The sequence below is a fragment of the Pavona decussata genome, unplaced genomic scaffold, assembly GCF_977016875.1.
Source record: "Pavona decussata unplaced genomic scaffold, jaPavDecu1.1 SCAFFOLD_184, whole genome shotgun sequence".
NCBI lineage: Eukaryota > Metazoa > Cnidaria > Anthozoa > Scleractinia > Agariciidae > Pavona > Pavona decussata.
Genome location: NW_028145593.1, coordinates 922,793 through 943,551, shown reverse-complemented (window position 1 = coordinate 943,551; position 20,759 = coordinate 922,793). Strand labels below are relative to the sequence as shown.

The 20,759-nt window shown below is 40.8% G+C and overlaps 1 protein-coding gene and 1 pseudogene across 2 annotated transcripts in view; one reads left to right on the top strand and one right to left on the bottom strand.

Annotated features, from left to right (window-relative positions):
* Window positions 1-6,735: 6,735 nt before the first annotated feature.
* Window positions 6,736-20,759, bottom strand: part of LOC146462817 (uncharacterized) — a 38,048-nt gene continuing 24,024 nt past the window's right edge. The window contains exons 5-7 of one of the 2 annotated variants that reach the window (XM_085085110.1): window positions 10,878-10,910; window positions 10,499-10,510; window positions 6,736-10,019 (exon numbers count right to left, since the gene is read on the bottom strand). In XM_085085110.1, the coding sequence (XP_084941236.1) occupies window positions 9,538-10,019; window positions 10,499-10,510; window positions 10,878-10,910 (527 nt within the window). In that variant the 3' untranslated portion in view covers window positions 6,736-9,537. The remainder of the gene's footprint in view (window positions 10,020-10,498; window positions 10,511-10,877; window positions 10,911-20,759) is intronic. The other variant, XM_085085111.1, reaches the window with a different exon arrangement.
* Window positions 14,825-17,164, top strand: LOC146462818 (uncharacterized; annotated as a pseudogene).

Genomic DNA, 20,759 nt, shown 5'->3' with positions numbered 1-20,759 from the left:
AGATGGCTTTGAATCTCGAGGACATCACAAAATTAATAACCGAGCAAAACGAACTCTTCGCTAAACAATGGCGGAATCAAATGCAGACCCTGACGAAGGCATTGGAAAAATTGCATCAGACTCCTTCTTTTCCCTCTGTTAACAACATTCCGATACCAAAATTCTCAGGAGATGCGAGCGAGGATGTAAACAGTTTCTTTAGACAATTCAACTTGAAAGAATAACTTGAAAGAATAACTTCTAAGAAGCACTCGAAATTTAAAACGGTGGAAATGGGAGAGTTCCTGGCGAAGGAATCGTGCTTTGTTCGACAGGTCTAGAACCACGATAAGACTAAGAAGAGGTCATTGATAAGCTTACGTTATCGTAGTGGAATTTCCGGTACAACCATAAGTAGCGTAACACAAGGGAAACAACATAACGCGATCTTCGTGACTCAAACTATTCCATTAACAAGGACAGTTTTATCAATCAAATCAGCCACGGCATCACGCGTAAATGCCAGTATAGGCATCTTGTTACGCGGGATGCCATGAGGGAAATACCGTGTCTAAACACAGGTAGGTTTCTTTTTTTATTTTTTACGCGGGATGCCCTGAGGGGCATACCGCGTCTAAAAACGGGTAGATTTCTTTTTTCGTTTTTACGCGGGATGCCGTGAGGGGCATCCCGTATCTAAAAACGGGTAGATTTCTTTTTACACGGAATGCCCGCAGGGCAGGCCGTGTCTAGGTTTGGGACGGGTATCTTTTTTTACGCGGGATACCCTGGGGGATACCGTGTCTAAAAATGGGTTGATTTCTTTTTTTTTTCTTCGTCGTAGTCACAAATCTGCACATTAATTTATTCATTAAACTCTGCCCTCTCCTAGTAGGGATGTATTGTTCTGATTGTCTTCAACAAAAGCAGGCCAATCAAAATCCATTCTTGTCGCGTATATCGCGAGGGAGGGGACCCACTCACACCTACCTTTGTGACGTCAAAGCATCATTTGATTCACTGATTCATTAAACGGCCACATGTATGAATTTAAGACTCTGTTCTGCCGTTTTCATAAAGAAAACAAACCTTTTACAAGCGGTAAATCGAAATAATAACTTCTAAGTAGTACTCGACAGTTTAAACGGTGGAAATTGGGAGAGTTCACAGCGAAGAAATTACGCTTTCATAAACAGATCAAATAATTCAACGCGAAGGAAGCCAGACCAGTTCAAGCGGGGTCATGAGGTTATTGCAGAGTAATTTCCGGTATGATTCCCAGTAACACAACGATAAAATATTACGCAATCTCTGAATAAAACCATTCAATTATTGCAATTGCGAAGGGAGGATAGTTTTTAAAAATCTGCGAAGCATACAATGAGGAATAAATGGGGCTACATTAAGCATTCCGTGTAAATGCCATTAAAGCATCCTTTTTTTTTTTTCATGGTAGCTTCAAATGTGCATCTTTCAATTATTAACTCGTTTTACATGTATCAAATTCAGTTTTCTCCTAGAGGGGATCTTTTAGTCTCCTATCGTCCTTGTCTTTAACAAAAACGGTTCAATCAGAATGCAATATCTTAGTTTATTATTCCACTATTATGTCATTTCATCAAATAAGGTCAAGAGAACGCGCAAAATATGAGGCCGTAATACACTGTAGTGTTCCGGTTTGACCGGTTTACAACAGAGCGAATACGGTCGGAAAAGGCAGAAATCAAAGTGACACTATCGTTAACTCGTGGATATGGCGATGAAAGTGGCCATTGATGCCATGGGCTTAACTAAAAGGTGGCTTTAATTTATAATAGTTTGGAATAGTGACGATGACTCTTAGGGCTCTTCACGCGTTTTTCCCCCATGGAGGGTGGGTGGGGGAAGGAATGCGTCTATTTTTCTCGGACTACCTACAAATTGTTAAAACGGATTAGCAAGTAAGAAATTTATATTTTTTTTTCTTTTTCGAAAAATTAATTCATGTCATGAACAACGTAAGAGAAGTGGAAATACTTTTGTCATAAACAGGGTCAGGGTTTGACAGCCTGGGCAGCAGATTTCCACTTAGACTTGAGTTAGCCTCACAAAAATTTGTGGTATTTGGGTAAAGGAGGAATCAAACAAGGAAGGCAAATTTTGGGTATGTCCTCGGGGGAGGCGTCATCATTTTTTTTTTTTTTTGGTTTTGAGGATTCAAATGTTATGTAGATGTTTGTGGCTGCCTCCTATCTTCCAATTTTTCCTTGGGGTGGGAGGAAGGTGGTCAGTTTGCCCAAACTAGTTTTCAGTGGGGGAGGGGGGTGACCTAAGGGACATATTTCCAGAGGGGGTATAGTGGAAAAATTCGAGGCCTGCGAGACTCTCGTTTAAATTCCGAGGCCGAGACTTAAACTAGTTTTTCAAACGTAGCCCTTCAAAAAACCGAGCCCGAGATCGCGTGATCTAGAAATCCGAGCGCGACACATCACTCTGTGCCTGGTGCTTATTATCCCTTGATATTCCTTCGTTCAACCTCAAAGGGCTGGTAATCGTCCTTGAAGGATGATTCTGTTCTTCCACGATGTCGATGGAGTTGTAAGTGCATTTTTACAGTTTTAAGAAACAGAACTTTCCATCAACTTTATTTTCACTTCTTTGTTTTCGACTTACCCGACAACTGATCAATGGAAGGGGCAATGTTGTCTTCGTTATCAAAGCAAACACCTTGAGGGAAGAATTCTTAAGCATGTGGGGTGAAGTAAGACGGAAACACATTTCATTTGTAAATAATGTTGATCACTGCTGGAGTAGCTAGAGCCGAGTGTCTGATCGAAATGAAATGCCAAAACTCTTCGTAACAAACTGACTTTTTTGAAAATTGCCGTTCCATTTTGATTTTGTATCAGAATTTCCGAATATTTTTGTTCGAATGGATTGGTTTGAGTTTGAAGATTTTGCGTTTCAGGTCTAGATCACACAAGGCACAAGGCCCTATTTGTGAGGAGATTCAAATTATTTTCCTTACATGTAAATGGCTTTCCAACAACTGTAGCATTTATTTTTTATATCTTCAGGTCATTTTAAAGCACCAACAGAACACTTCCTGAATTATATCAGTTTATTAAAAGCTTGCCACGTTTTTGTAAAAACACAATGAAAATAAATAAATAAACTTCATGACGGGAAAAGACTCATGAATTAAAAAGTTAAATTTCACCAGATGAAAATATGCACATGCACTAACTTTCACATGCTCATGTCCCTCAGTCGTAGTTCGCATAGCTTAATTACCAAAAGCGATTTCGATGCAATAAATGATTTCGCTGCGTAAGGTAAAGTAATCCATCAAACAAAGGACAGGTACCGAACGGATAGCTAACGGCTCTGGAAAACGGCGAGTTCACTGAATGCCAAAGAAGGTTTAGATTCCCTGATTTAAATGAAAATCTGCCAAACGAAATGAAAATATCGGAGACGCGCAACTTTACCGTAATCACGGATATGCAAATTTGTTAACCGATATTAATAGTACAAGTATTCCTAAACGGTGTTGAAAGGCAGCTGTGATCCTCGATTCTCTTTGTTATTTCTTTAAGTGTGGCTTTTCTACGGGAAAAAAAAGCAGAAAGTGAGTGATAATTACATCGGTGATTACAATGATTAACAATTATATTTCCGTAGCCCGACGCGACCCGCGCGCGGCAAAGAAAATATTCAATTATTTCGTCTTGAGCGTAGCGGAATTGTTCGTATGTGCCTGTAGTAGAAGGAAATTTAACGGATAATTCAACAATACATGAAAGGTCACAAACTTCTGTCTTCTCACCTACCGTCGATTCGACTTCGACATCGAGATTTACGCCTCGGTGAGTGGAGGCGGTGCACAATCGCTCTTTATTGTATCAGTCAATCTGCATTTGTTGAGAATCTTTTGCTTCACCTTCGGAGAACACTACTTTGTCACTTTTTCAGACGCTTGCTTCTAATGTTGGAGAATGCAGCGAGAGCACTAAAAAACAGCCATGCAATGGCGACCCACAGAAATCTAACCTGCGATCGCAGACGTATTTCCGGCTGTCGCTTTTTTCCGACGTGGGATTGGCTATTATTCCACTTCCGGTTACACCGGAGTGAGTGATTCATTTGCATACACAATGCCCCTAACACTCGTGATGCTAAAGCATATCCACGAGTAAAAAGGAGCAACAATGGCCGGACTGGACGAAGAATAGTTTTTTAAACGATGCAAGCTCAAAAACAAGTTTTTAGCATGCCAATCACTTGTCATTTTAATTTCAGTTTATCTTTTCATTTTATCCAATCAAATTAAAGACATTTAACTGGCTTTCTGTGTTGTTTACGTCATTCGTACGCGCCATATACCGATGGACAGTTAATGCCGGGTGTATTTCAAAACTGTTACCAAAACAGAGAAGCCAAAATAACAAAATCATTTTGTAGTGGAATAATAAATCTCTTATTCGATGGTTTTACATATAATACTCGCGGACATTTTGCTCATTGCTCGTATTTTTCCTCGCCCCTTCGGGGCTCGGAAAAATACTACGCAACTCGCAAAATATCCGCGCGTATTATATGTAAAACCATCGAATAAGATATATGTATGTCAGGAGGGATCGGACGGGAGTTAATTACTATTTTGACGTCACGTCCTAGTGACCTCTCGGTAGAACTGAAAAGGCTTCTTTAGTGACGTGGCCATATTGTTTTAGATTCCAATGTACCGTTTTCAAAAAGAAAATTAACCCTTTTGAAGCGGTAAATCGAAAGAATAACTTCCAAGAAGCACTCGACATTTAAAACGGTGGAACATGGACAGCTTGCAGCAAGGAAATTTGGCATTGACTGGCCAGATCGTGTTTTGCAATGCCAAGACTGACATTACCTGGGCTTCAAGCTTTGTCGAACTGATGCCTAAACCGATATCCCCTTCATAAAAAATTAAACGTTTCATTGTCAATTTCTACTTAAAGTTTTCGCGTTCATTTAGGAAAGTTTTTTGTCTGCCACAATAATACCGTCTTCTGTCCGCCTTCTGAGTGTAAAGATATGCGGTAATCTGCCCTGGGTCATGACGTTTACCGAAAGCAATTTCCGGTATGATCTCTAAGAGAATTAGGAAATATAAATAACCCTGAATAGCGCGTGAGTCAGAAAGAAATTCCCGATATGATCTCGAGTACCGTAACGTAATATTTCAACTTGCGAAGGGAACATAGCTTTAAAATCTGCGAAGCGTACAACGGAAATAAATCATGCACAGCATCACGCGTAAATGCCAGTATGGGCATCTTGTTTAAAGATCATTTTAAGGTTTTTAGAACTATCCACAACACGAGGGGAAGCGGGAAGAATCTAATGCTTCCCAAAGTGAGAACTGAGACTGCAAGGAATGTCTTTTTATTTTAAAGGATCAAAACTTTTTAATGACATTCCAAATGAAATGAAGGATCTTAACTCTCATGATTTTTAAAACTCGTATTTTAGATTTCAAGCTTTTTTAATTACTTTAAATTTAGTGGCTGTTTTTACGCTAAATGCATGAAATACTAATCAACATTTTAAAATAGAAAATGCTTACGTTACACCTTCTTCAATTCTTGAAATAATCAAAAGCTTGTAAATTTGTAATAATCCTGTAATTTCTGACAATATAGCTTGCGAATCCTTTTTGTTCCGTACATTCTCTTATTATTTTAATACTTATTTAAGTTTTATTTTAGCTGCTGCTGTTGCTTTGTAAACACCAAAATTTTTTTGTATTTACTTTAATATAGTCATACCTACCCACCTCGACTAGCTTTAGCTATTTGTGGGTAGGTATATACCTAAATTGTAACTTTCTGTTTTTAATAAAGTGTTGTTTTCTATTTGCAGGGCCCTTATTGATAACAGCATTTTATGCTGAAGAGGTCGCCTTGGTTAAATAACATTTATTATTATTATTGTTATTATTATTATTATTATTTTTATTATTATTATTATTATTATTATTATTATCATCATCATCATCATCATCATCATCCTATCCCTTTTCTACAGATTGCTGGTTAAATTTTTTATACAAAACTAATAATTCATGAAGAGAAAACAAAGGAAATGTGATCTTAATTATCATAAAATTTTGTGAACTTTTGCTTCGAATTTCTCCAAGAATTATCAATAGTTTGAGAAGCTATATCAAACACTCGAAAGAGTGTTTCCTCCTATTTCCAAACACCTCGAAGTTGGTTAAAAAAAAATCGGCTGCGCCTCGTTTTTCCAACCTACTTCTCGGTGTTTGGAAATCGGAGGAAACACTCTTCCTCGTGTTTGATCTATTACATATCACCCGGGCAGTAGCACCCACGGACAGCTGTTTCGGCCCTGTTAGGCGTCATCAGCATGGCTTGCCTTATTCTCTCACTTTTTTTGGAGACAGTACAAGTAACACTTTTTGTAATACTGAACTGAGGATTAACATCTTTGTACGTTTTAACCGCTTGTAACTGTGGGTGCTTTCATCGACCAGGTAACAAAACATCCCGCGTCAACGCCTCCAGTCTGTCTTTGTTGTAAATAAGTAATGTTAGCACTGTAATTGTTTAATTAGTTAGAAATGTTAGTGTTGTAAATAATGCGTGTCTTGAAATAAATAAATAAATAAATAAATAAAGGTAGAAGCTGATGGAAGATTTAAGTATGCAATTGCTAATTCTTGTGCATATGCATAAAGACAGAAAAACTCCAGTGCGTTAAAAGCCTGCAATAAACAACAACAGACACGAATTTATTTTCTTATCTTTTACAAAAGTCGGTCCTAAAATTAATTTCAGCATTTCTACATAAAGGAATTAATCCATCTATGTCAGCTACCAAAAGGGAGATAACTGGGGGCACCTCAGTCTTGTAACTGAGAAAGTATAAAAAATTGTCATAAGCACATAACATAAACTACTGAGAAGGACTGTTTGAGTTGACATTGACTGACGTTTCGACAACCTGAGCGAGAGTTGTCATTACAGTCAAGTGGACTATAGTGACGACTTATGCTCCGGTTGTCGAAACGTCGGTCAATGTTACCTCAAACAGCCCTTCTTAGGACTACACTCACTTCTGATATGACTCCTGAGTTCACACCATCTATTTTGTTAAAAGCATCAGTAAAATACATTCCATCACCAATATCTCTTTCTTAGAGACTAATGCTTTTACAACTGAGGGGGTGCTTACAAGGGAGTTTATGCCAGATAAAAGTACACAAGCACCGCTTTAGTTGCTACGGAAGCAGTTATCCTGTCACATTACGTTACAAATGTAACTACCGTGTTCACATTAAGAAATTGAATAAAAACATAGAAAGGACTCATATAACCTACTAACAGGCAAATGACGAAAAACGATAGGTTTCATGAGAAAAAACAACAGCCCTGTACGTGCGTTATACACTTTAGCACATTTCATTTCCGAACGTGAGCACAACGTGGTGAATTTTTCGCTCATTTAACAATGGTTCGGCCACACTGCACCAGTACGAGTTGGAATAATCTCAAAGTAGTTACAAACACGTGAATTTATATTTCGAAGGACGCTCTCGTTACCGTCAGCGTCCTCATTGCTTTAGCTCCCGAATGGAATTCTTGCATATCAACAAACTCATGGAAACAATTGGGCGCTATTTTCAATTTGACATTTGCGAGGTTACCAGCGAGTTTAAAATTTTCATGTCTATTTCTGCAGATAAACCAAAGCATACTTAACCCTTTCACAATCAAGAGCTACCAACACACAACTTGCATGTAGAGCCCCGGTTCTCATATGCTGTCGACCTACCTGCGATGACCTGCGTTGCAGTGGCTGGTTGACGTGATTTCTCGTCCCAGGTGCATTGCAGTGGTGGCTCCAGTGTACCTGGGACGTACCCCTCGGTGAATTTGAAAAAGCGCGCTAGAACGTCAGCATCGTCCTCTACCTCCACAACATCCACCATTTTAGGTGTAATGAACTGTGGGCTATATTTGCCGCTGGTACATTGCCGATGATCGCAGGCTCCAATTACATAAAACGTTTTTTTTTTCGCCGGCGTTCCTTCCGTGCCTACGAAGTTGAACTCGAGTCAACTTCACAGGCTTGCCGCTGGCAAAGGCCTGCGATGGTTGTTGTTCCTGACAGCGTATGCTCTCATATGTCGAAACAGTATCCTAACCAGTACCGGCAGCTGTGTCGCAGGTAGTTCGGCGGCATATGAAAACCAGGCTTGGCATTGCTATTGATGAATATCTAATGGTAGATACTGAGTTGATTCAATCAGATTCAATCTCTTTCATTAGATTTTAACGACTTGGGAGCAACGTCTCATACATTCTCTCTAATGAAGTCGAAGCAAAGTTCTCACAACTTGCAAAACAGTTATCTAGGTCATTGCCATGGCGTTTGTGTGTTGCGCGTGTAAAGATGTCCGTGTCAGGGTCAGAACCATTTTGACGACAACGAAGTCAACAACGACAAAACAATACGATTGATGAGTTTTGCATGTGTGTTAATTTTGCTGAATTTATTCATCTTCTGCAAAACACTGAACATCCCGAAATAGCCAAATTCTAAGTTTTGAAGAGAACGCTGTACAAAAGGTTAGCGCAAACCGGTTAATATTCATTCCCTTCCTTAATGGTATTGTTGCTGTATTATTGCAAGAGAAAAGAGTGACAGGCCCGGAAAAAAGATTGGTCATTGAATATATATTAAGCCGTGAAAGAAGGATTTTTTCCCTTTCCACTGGACAAGTGAATTTTGCAAGTTGTGAGAACAGCGCTTCTTGCTCCAGGCCTCACTGGCACACTTGAAAGTTGATTGATATGTTAACTTTGTTCCATCTTTTAACTATCAAGCAAAACGTGGCACAAGTTGGAAAATCTATTTCTTTCATTTTTTGATTATAAACAGACCTTAGTAAAACTATACACCTGACGTACTTTGTTTTCACCAGGAGTGCTTTGATTCCGAAAAAAGTAAGGGAATCAATTTTCACGTTTGCGAGCTCATAATTGCCTTAATTAAATCTTGGAATTCCGTCCTATAAACTCGCATTGAGCTAGCAATCTTATTACGAAGCTTTCTTCTGCAATGCTAAAGGTCCTTATTTTCTTGGAGGCATAGCCGCAAGCCACAAGAGATTTCAATTTGACTTGTTTCCAATCTACATCAACACATCATACTTAACAGCAGCACTCACCCTTAGCGGCTTCGCCGCTCGCTTCACGTGGCGGGTCGGCTGCCAACAAAGTACCCCCAGTCATTGTAATCTCGCCAGTTACGCAGGCTAGCGCCACGGAATGCTCAATACTTGGAAAATTTTATTCTCAATTAACAAATTTCAGCTAATTTAAGCTAATTAGAGAGTGTCAATTAATAATTAGAGAGTGATTCTACATGGGAGATATTTACTCTAGCTGCGACAAAATGGTTAACTGAAGCTGTTATAGGTCAAATTCACACAACAACCCAGAAAAAACCTTAGAGCTTTGTCAGGACCCCAGTCAAGAGTGGTCTGAGGTCACTCAAAATTTCGGCTCGGTGTTAGTACTTTGACATTCTGCCTTCAATTGGCTCAGCGATCTTCCAATATGCCGAGTTTGCGGGAAAACCAAACAAAAGGTTATTGCGGTTTTCAAAAAAATAAGATGACCGACCAAAGCCAAAATTATCAATACCATCTGCAATATTTTGGGGCAAGGTGGGAGGAAAAAACAAATGGCAGTGGAGAAAAGCCCACAGAAATGTCAATGATGCCCGGGACCAAAGAAAGTTGTTTACCAGCATAACATCATGTTTGCAATCGTAAATAAAAATTTGATATCCTGAAGGCGATATCTGGACAGTTGGTACCAACGAGGAGCGTTCAGATCCCAACCATGAGTAGTAGTGGTACACGTACGAAAAAGTAACAGCGGTGGCATATCCCTGTGAGAAGTGGCGTCCAAATAAAGACCAGGTGTCTGTAATCTGCTTTTTCCCCTCAAAAGCAGTGGATGGATCAGGAATGGCATAACTAGGAAATCCTGTCACAAGAATAGCATCATAAATATTTCCATATTGATTTACACCAAATCAAAAAACAGTGCAAAACTTGAGTTAATCAGCCTTGGAATATCTCAACCCTGTGTACTCTCGCTTCCCTTTTGGGACAATGAGAGCGGGCAGAAACAATAATGTTATGGAAAATTGTGTGGAGTGCTCCATGTCATAATATAATATGCATAGGTAACCTGCTTGTGGTAAGGTCTATTGTGGAACTTTTAATAGTAACACACAAACACACACACACACACACACACACACACACACACACACACAAATGGCTATTTCAATATTTTAAACCCTGTAAAATAAGTGACAGCTTGCCGCTGTAGAAAAAAGTCAACCACATACAGACTTCTAACCAATTGAGGTTCTAACAAGTTAACAAGCAGATTCATAACAATTCAAACATTCACACATGAATTCCACACAAAGTTTTTAAACACACCACATAACATACCTTCGTCCACATCTAAAAAAAAAAGAAAAGAAAAGAAAAGAAAAGGAAAATTTAATACTTTGGCTGCCAAGTTACTTTGTAAGGCACAGAACATAAAAAATGATTAAATGAAAAACTGTTGTTGCAAATTGAGCATAGTCATGAAACTGGTAGACTAGTGCACTGTTTACACTGTGGCCATAACTTTGAACAATGGACCACTAAATAAATGTATGTAACATCTACAAGAAATGGGTTACAAGTCAAGCACCCTGACCACCTCACTAAACCACAGAACTCTCCCTCAGTAATCACCACTATTCACTGCAGTGACAAATTACAGTCCTGAACTTGCTGCTACTTCTTGACTGCATTACATTTATTATTGTGCATTACTTACCTTCATCATCCTCCTCATTGTCCCCGTAAGACTCTGCAAAAGAAAATGGAGAATCACATTACATCCCAATGTACATGTACTCATACAGTGATGGAATGTCAGCACCATCCCACTAATTTATATATACTGTACAGTAGCTATGGAAAATCGGTACCATTCACTTACTTTGTTTAGCAATGGAGGGCTGTCTTTCTTAATGCAAATGTATGTACCTGCACCTCTTTCCTTCAAAAGGGAGAGAGGCATCTGTGGAACATCCGTGTTACTCATGTTCAGCAAGACTTACAATAAATTAAGGATCGCTGTGTTTTGACTGTGACACATTGATCGAGAATTAAGGAAACTTTGGTTCTTGAGATCATTTTGACAACATTGTTTGAAAGAAAATGCCTCCTCTGTCCTTTCTGAGTTCAGTTTGATAGCAAATAGATCTAAGTTTTCCTTCGAAAAAGTTGCATTTGAAGAAACTTGATGAGACACTGTGAACACTTAACCAGGCAACTTGCTCATGAGGTTTCTTTTAAGGACGGTGCCTACTATTGTTACTGCGCATACGTTCTGCGCATCTCGAGATACTCGGGTTTCCTATGGGTGGTGCCTACTAATACAGGAATATTTTTGCGCAGTTTAAAACTATACGGAGAAACAGAACTTAGCAAATGCTTTTGGTATCTCATAAGAAAATTGGGGGTAACCATGCATTTATCAAAGATAATTAAGCTTCGATTTAGGAAAAAATCCCATACATTGCTTTATATTTTGGCGGTTTTTGGAGATATTATTGCTTAGTTATCTCTGAAAAATGCATGATTACCCCCAATTTTCTTTTTGGATTCCAATAGCCCTTGCTAAGATCTGCTTTTCCCGCATAGTCATAAACCACACAAAAATACTTCGGTATTAGTAGGCACCGTCCTTAATTTGCTTTGAACGTGTGTTCTTCATAGACACCAAGTTGTTCCATACCTACATCTTGTTTTCCAATTGTGTATAACTTGTTGATCGATTCACACAACTTTTTCACGAAATATACACAAGTTGTTCTCCAGTTCTATTCATTCAATGTTGAATCAATGCAACTTTTGTTATAAGCAACCTTTTCTCGAACTTAAACTTGTGCTTATGTTTTGAAATTGCGTTCTATCTATTTGAACAAAACTTATTTTCCAAATCATACATGAACAAATTGCTTGTCTATCTAATCACAACGGTGCCAACATGAAATATCCACAACTTCTAATTGCTTCACTTATAAGGCCAATTTTTAATTGACTGTAACTTGTAAAAGCGAGTAATCAGCATTATTACTCTGGCTAATAACATCACGCAAAAACATCACAAATAGCCAATCAGCATTCAAAGCAATTACATGTAGCCAGCACCAAGCGCGGGAGAATAGGTACAAACAAGAAGCTGTTTTCAGCTTATACTCGGGCCATATTTGACTGCGTGGTGCGTAAGCCTACAATCTTTAAGCAGTGATAACCTCCAGCATCGCTAATTCCCCCAAATAGATAGATACAGAGATATAGTGAGGCAATAAGTAACCACCAGATAGAATTGTATTTCTTGCAGTCAGAATGAAATACAGGGGAAAACGACATTTGTCATACGAATGCTTTTTATAATTCCCGGGCTTAAATCCTTACGTTTTCACCTTTCATTTGGAAACAGAAACCATTTGAACGTGACGAAACCATATGTATGTGACGCGGGTCAATGACGGATCGTAAATTTCTTCGTGTCTGTTCATCACATGAAGTTTAAGAGTCTTCGCCTTGGAAAAAAATGCCTCTCTAGGTAAGCGAATGCCGTTTCTGTTAAAGTTGATAAATTCTAGAGGAATAAGTCTTATTTTTAGTCATTTGTGTCTTCCATCTGCCATCCAGTATGTGACACGTCATTTGGTGAACTTTAGACTCGGCGCCTCACGGCCCGAGTACAAAGAACGCGACCAAAAACTTAACTCGTGCCGCCCGAGTACAAAAAACGAGACCGAGAACTTAAATCGTGGCCCGAAGTCTTATTTCTCGGCCCATCGCGACCCCAAAAATAAAGAAGAATTTGATAACGCTAACGGAAAAAAAAAAAAAACAAACAAAACTACTGCCGCCTTTCGGCCCGAGTAACAAGACACATCATTGTTTTTGGTTTGCCTCTTATTGGTTGGGTAAGTGGCATGAGCTTTGCTAACCAATCATAGAGTGTAACCAATGCAAACGTGAATAGCTTTGAACCCTCAACTGATAATCACTCTGTGGGACGTTAAACAACCCACTCACTGTTCGTAAAGAGTAGGGGACGTAGTTCCCGGTGTTGTGGTCTGGTCCTTGTGTGTGCTGGGGAGGGTGGGGAGAGATCATATATGGACTGAGGCAGCAGCCAGAGGCGCCTTGTATATGCTGACGTCCGATCTCAACTTCTGGATCTGATTGTTGATTATAAAGATTGTAAAGTCGCACGTTATTGTTGTGGCTGATTTAACGAAGACTTGGAAGATTTAGATAAAAAATTGGATATCATAAACAAAATAGTCTCCCCACAATCCAGCTTCAGTTTTAACATTACGTGCGCCAGTTTAAGATTCAAAGACTTTGCATTTATTATACGAAAAGATATTTTGAAGCGTATTACTCTAATTTTAATTTTAAATATACATGTGCTTTGACTACCAGTTCTAGACTTGAAATTTTGTATATTTAGACAAATTTAAATTATTTAAAACATTTAATAGTACATCTCCTTGCAGGCTTTTTTAGCTTAGAATATACACATCATGTTTAAATAAAAAGAAAGCTTTAACAGTGTATCTCAAAGGGAAGACTGCTGAGTGTATATTTAATCCTCATCATAGCCTCAAGGAAAAAATTGTTGGAATTATTGCCATTTTATATTTTCTCGTTCATGTTTTCGACTTGATTGTTCGATTGTAATCACCGACCGGAAGCGAGTCTCAGTATTATTGTGAAATGTAACGTCAATCACTTAGGGCGAAGTGACAGGGATCGGAAATAGAAGATCAAGTTCAACCAATAGGATTAGCTTTATTACAATACGTGAATGATTTCTCTGTAATCTGAATGTACGCGTGCTAGTGACTGCTTGCGAGGGAGTGAAAAACCTTGTGTAAAATCCAGTGAAGGAATACAAATTTGAAAACGATATTTTCAAGTGTGATTGTTTGTTTAGCGAACGGGACTTAACAATTGTGTTGGCAGCAATCGGGAGATTCCCAACACAAAGCGAAATTCTTAAGAATGGAGAAATTGATTGCAGATTTGGACACACAGTTAAAGTTTTTAAACTTCACGCGAACGAAAGGTCAGGCAATCGTCGAGAAACAAAACACAGAAGGAATCGAACGGCATCGTGATGCGCTTTGGGCGATCATGAAAACAGTGGAAAGCCAGAAATTGCAAATTGAGCAAGCCAAGTTTGCGAATGGCGAGGCACCCAAAGACGTCGCCGCATGGAGCTCCGAAATTGAAGAACAACAAGCCGCGGTCGACGAAGAGATCGCTCAGTTGACTAAGCGACTAAACGAACTGATACTCGGTTCAACCTTAGAAGCGAAGAAATGAGAAGAGGAGCTCGTGGAGCAAGCGCACCTGGAGCTTAAACTTGATTATGAAAGAAAGATCGAAGAAGCGAAAAAAAGTCACGCGTCAGGATCATCTAGTTCTGCGAAAACTGCGAAATTGCCAAAGCTTGTAATCACTAAATTTGGTGGAGCATTAACGGACTGGCCACGTTTTTGGAACCAGTTTGAAGCTGAGATTGACCGCTCTGACGTTCCCGGCGTGACAAAGTTTTCTTACCTGAAGGAACTCGTGGAACCGAACGTGAGAACTCTCATCGATGGCTTGCCGTTTTCAACGGAGGGATATGAGCGAGCGAAAACTATCCTTAAATCTAAGTACGGCAAGAAAAGCGAGATTGTGAACGCCTACGTTCAAAACATCATGGCCTCGCCGACGATAACTGGAACACGCCCCTCGAGGATACATGAGTTTTACGAGAAGTTAGTCTTCAACGTCCAATCCCTGGAGTCGTTAGGGAAATTGCGAGAGGTGAATGGCTACGTAAGGATGTCAATCGACAAGCTAGAAGGAATCAGAGGCGATTTGGTCCGAACAGATGACACTTGGCAAGACTGGGATTTTCCCAAGTTCGTGGATGCCTTACGGAAATGGACGGAGAGAAACCCTATCCCAAAACAAGAAAGGCATGAGAAATCAAGGGATAAAGAAAAACCGCCCTATCCACGCGAGCGATCGTACCAGACTCAGCAGCGAGAAGAAAAATTGCGTGGATGCGTTTATTGTGATAAATCGGACCACAGGTCAGCTGATTGCAAAACAGTGAGCACCCTCGATGATCGGAAGCGGTTGCTAAGCAGCAAGCGTCTTTGTTTTAACTGCACTGGAAGCAGACACAGGGCAGCGGATTGCAGGAGTCGTTTGGTGTGTCAGCATTGCCAGAGGAAACACCATACATCCATCTGTGACAGGCTAGGTGAGCAGTTGATGACAGCAACCTCAATGGGAAACTCGGCCGTGATTCATCCTGTAGTAGTTGTTGAAGTCCAAGGTGTTAAATGTCGAGCGTTATTGGATACGGGCGCTGGAAGTTCGTATGCTTCAGCAGCACTCTTGGATCGCCTGCGAATTCAACCTCATCAACGCGAAGTGCGCCAAATTGAGATGATGCTGGGAGCGGTGACCAAAGCAGTGGAGATATTCAAAGTACAAGTCAGTTCGACGAAGGGAGAGTTTAGCCTCGTGACCGAAGTAACTAAAGTTGACAAGCACCAGTTGCTCGTTTTAGATCATCCGCGCTACCAGCAGTGCCTGGCTAGGTATAGCCACTTGAAAGGGATTCATATGGAGGACACAGATACCAAGGATTCGCTACCAGTCCACCTCATTTTGGGAGCCAGCGACTACGCAAAGATCAAAACAGAAACAGCGCCTCGTATTGGGGCCCTTGGTGAACCAATTGGAGAGAAAACCAAGCTCCGTTGGACTATCATGTCCCCAGGAAAAGAAGTGGATTTGTCTACAATGTTCTTCACACAATCCTCGAGTGCAGATTATGAATGCTTGTGCAGGCTAGACGTGTTGGGTTAGCAGATTCGTCAGTGGGTGACCAGAACGAAGTCTATGCGGAATTTAAGGAGCAGTTACATCGCGATCCAGCTGGATGGTACGAAACTGGGCTGCCATGGAGAGGAAACCACCCACCGCTTGAAAACAATGAAGCCGGAAGTCTTCGTAGATTAAACACCCTGGTAAGGAAACTAAAGCACCAAGGAATGATTGAGCGCTACGACAAGGTTATCAAGGACCAAATAGAAGAAGGAATAGTGGAACGGACCACCGAACCAGTAAAAAGCCGTGAGTTCTATATACCCCATAAGGCAGTCGTCCGTGAAGCAGCAGAAAGCATGAAACTTCGTGTGGTCTATGATGCATCGGCAAGGGCAAACAAGGGAGCACCTTCACTAAATGAATGCCTTAACCCGGGACCACCGCTTCAAAACCAGCTTTGGGGTGTCCTGGTCCGTTCTCGATTCCACCCAGTGGCCATCGCGGGGGACATAAAACAAGCATTTCTCCAAGTCCGTATTCGCGAAGAAGATCGAGACGCGCTTAGGTTCCATTGGCTCAAGGATCTGACCACTGAGACAGTGGAGGTGTTAAGGTTCACAAGAGCTCTTTTCGGCCTTACGTCATCTCCATTCCTCCTGGGGGGAGTCATTCAGCATCTACTTGGAAGCTGTAGGTCAGCCTACCCCGACATTGTGAAGGAACTGGAAAGGAGTTTGTACGTGGACGACCTAATAAGTGGAGGGCCAACCAGTGAGAAGGCGCAGCAGGTGAAGTCGACTGCGATAGAGATATTCGCCCAGGGAACTTTTGAGTTACACAAGTGGCGGTGTTGCTCATCAAACCCTGTTGTGGAACGGGCCTAAATGGTTGTCTAACAGAGAGCAGTGGCCGTTAGATATCGTAACAAGTCCGTCCAAAGAATCAATGGTGGAAGCCAAGGCAACGCGAGAGATCTTCGCAGCGGCAATAGCGGTGACAGATGAGCTAGATACCCTCTTGGAGAAGTTCAGCTACTGGAAGACAATAAAAGTGTGCGCATGGGTGACACGATTTCTTCATAACATACGCTTGGCGAAGACAAACAGATTAACAGAGCCGCTAACCACAGAAGAGATTAACAGAGTGAAGCTTTTCTGGGAGAAACGAGTTCAGGCACGGGCGACAGCAGATGAGCGCTATCAAGAAGATCCTAACGCAGAGGGAGTATTAGAGTGTCGAGGGAGAATTCAAGGGGACTACCCAGTCTACTTACCTGACAACCAACTTTACACAGAGAAGTTAGTTGCCTAAGCTCACCTTGGAGCCCTCCATGGGGGAGTTGGAATTACGATGACAAAAGTGAGGGAGCACTACTGGGTGCCGCGACTAAGAAGACTGACCAAGAAGATTGTCAAGTCTTATAACCGTTGTCGGCGATTCCGAGCACGAGCATTCTCCTGCCCCCTACCCGGGAACCTTCCAAGGGACCGAACTGAGGGACAAATACCATTTCAAGTTGTCGGTGTGGACTATGCAGGCCCGCTGAAGTACCGAAAGAAGGCGAAGACCAAGGGAAAGGCGTATGTGTTGCTTTACGCCTGCAGCCTAACACGTGCTCTGTTCTTAGATTTACTGCCTAACCTTGAGACCACGGAATTCCTTGCAAGTTTAAAGCGTTTCATTGATGGCGTGGCCGACCACAAAGAATTTATTCAGACAACGGGAGAACGTTCGTGGGAGCAAGCAAATGGATTAAGCAGGTCATGCATGATGAGAAGTTCCACGACCTTATAGCCCATCAGGGGATCCACTGGCAATTTAACCTGGTGGGGTGGCCAGTTCGAGAGAATGGTCGGACTGGTTAAGGCTGCTCTTCACAAGTCAATTGGAAACGGGTTGCTGTCTTGGGCCGAACTTCAGGAGGTACTGTTAGATGTTGAAGTCTCTCTCAACAACAGGCCTTTGAGTTATGTAGAAGAAGACGTTGAGATGCTCATTCTCACCCCAAGTTCTCTTTTGTACCTCCAACCGAATGCACTGCCAGAGCTGGAGCTGCACAACATTCAAGACTACGACCTCAGGAAGCGGGCTAAGTATTTGCGAAGATGCAAGGATGCCTTGTGGTCGCGCTGGACGACTGAGTACCTGCGTGGGCTCAGAGAGAGACACCGCCTCAAGCACAAAGGCAACTCCAATTATCCTGGGAAGGGAGATGTGGTAATTATCAAGTCAGAGGAGAAGAACCGCAGCCAGTGGAAGTTGGGGATAGTCGAAGACTTAATAACGGGCCGAGATGGTGTTGTCAGGGGAGCAAAACTACGAGCTGGCAAGTCTCACATGGAACGGGCAGTACAGCACCTTTACCCCCTGGAACTAACCTGTGACAATGTGACTGGGACACCTACAGCACCCCTTGACCCGAGTGCACCGACGTTTCGATCCAGAAGGGATGCAGCAGTCACTGCCAGACATCGCATACGGGACCTTGCACAGGATGAACTGTGAACACTCTAGACATCGACATTAGTGTCGTTCTAGGCGTAGCCAATTTAAAAAAAAATGTACATTTGCTCTTTCGAGGCAAATGGGGGGAGGGTGTTGGAATTATTGCCATTTTATATTTTATCGTTCATGTTTTCGACTTGATTGTTCGATTGTAATCACCGACCGGAAGCAAGTCTCAGTATTATTGTGAAATGTAACGTCAATCACTTAGGGCGAAGTGACAGGGATCGGAAATAGAAGATCAAGTTCAACCAATAGGATTAGCTTTATTACAATACGTGAATGATTTCTCTGTAATCTGAATGTACGCGTGCTAGTGACTGCTTGCGAGGGAGTGAAAAACCTTGTGAAAAATCCAGTGAAGGAATACAAATTTGAAAACGATATTTTCAAGTGTGGTTGTTTGTTTAGCGAACGGGACTTAACAATTGTGTCGGCAGCAATCGGGAGATTCCCAACAAAATTATTATCAATCAAGATTTTTTATCTGAACTTCTGACTGCAAAAGGGACCACAGTGTCAATGCAAATTACTGCCCACAAATGAGCTGTTTTGCTGAGTGTAATTCTTTTTTTTTTTTTTTTTTTTTTTTTTATTTTTTTATTCATAGCAACGACACGTACAAACAATACTACGTTACATGACTATTTGAGTTACACTACTATTACTACATTACATTACATTGCTTGACCTACTTACAGAAATTGTACTTACATTGCTTGTATTCTTTTTAACTAATTACGAAATAAATACACGTGCTACGTCATCCTGCATACGATGCTAACACAACACACACACACACATACACACACACGCACCCCACCCACACATACAAGAGATAATAAAAGATTCCCCTTACTCAACTTTCATACTTAAAGTGCTTCACGCATCGTAGTTGCTGAGAGTGGTCCACTTAGCTCTATATTTTTCGTAATTGGAATTTCTAATGGCTATTTGTCTTTCACATTTGATCTTGCTGTCTAGTAAGGCAAGAAAGACCTTTAAATTTGGAGTCTCAGACTGGTTTCTTGCAAGAAAAACATGATATTTAGCAATAAGAAGATAATGGTTTAACGCGTAGAAGGTGGTCGTTTCAGGTTTGTAACCGTACAGGATTTCAGTATTCCTAGGACTAATGTTGTCAGAGCGCTTAGCATTCCACCACATCATTATGTCTTTCCAAAAGATTTTAACGTCGGGGCATTCGCAAAGCATGTGAATAAGCGTTTCGTTCGGAAAGAGGCAGCGTTCACATTCTGGAGAAGCCTTTATATTCATTTTGTAAAGAGAGTGATTAGTGGGTATGATGTTATGAATTAGTTTGAATTGGAAGCTCCTCAGTTTGTTTTCGACTGTGACTTTAAAAGGAAGCTCGTATACTGCCTTTACATTCAACCCTTGTTTTCTAAGATTGATTTCAACGATGGGGGGAGAAAAGGATCTTTCTGCAAGCATCACACGGGCTTTTTTTGTAGAGGAGATGTCAAGGCATGGAACTGGTTCGTTATCGCCGTTAGTGAGATTACCTACGATTTCGCTTTTCCAAATTTTAGGGATTGCCGCAAGAACACCAGCATAATCGAGAAAAGTAGAGCGAACGCTATATTTGCATTTGAAGTTTTCGAACGAAAGGAACTGGCCATGGATGTTTAGGAGGTCGCTTATTTTCAAAATGCCTTTATTAGCCCATGATCTATAATAAAAAGATTTTCCGTTTATCTTTATGAACCGATTGTTCCAAATGATTTCTTGTTTGTATTCATTTGCGTTACGTGGATCTTTGGAATTGAGCTCTTGCCATACAGCTAAAACGTCTTTATAAAAAACAGAGAGATTTTTGAGGTCGAGTAATTTAAGATCGTAGTTACATTGAAATAAGAGAGTTCCACCGACCTTACCTAAAAGCGAATCAAGGAGGGCACACCAATGGCGGTCATTTGCTAGACAGTAACGATTAACCCACGAAGTCTTGAGCGATTTAACAACGTCAGCAAAATTGAGCATATTAAGACCGCCGTGGCTTATTGGGCCGGTCAGAGTTTTTCTTTTGACTTTATCTGGCTTAAATTTCCAAATAAAAGAGAAGATATTGCTGTTGACTTCTTTTACAAATTCTTTGGGAACATTTAATACGGAACAACTATAAACAAGTTTGGCGAGAGCTAAGTTTTTGACGATGGCAATTCTGCCTAAGATCGTTAAATGTCTACTTGACCAAGTATTTAGAACTTTTTTGAGTTTGGCAAGCCTCTCGTCGAAATTGATTTTATTCCCAACCTGAACATGA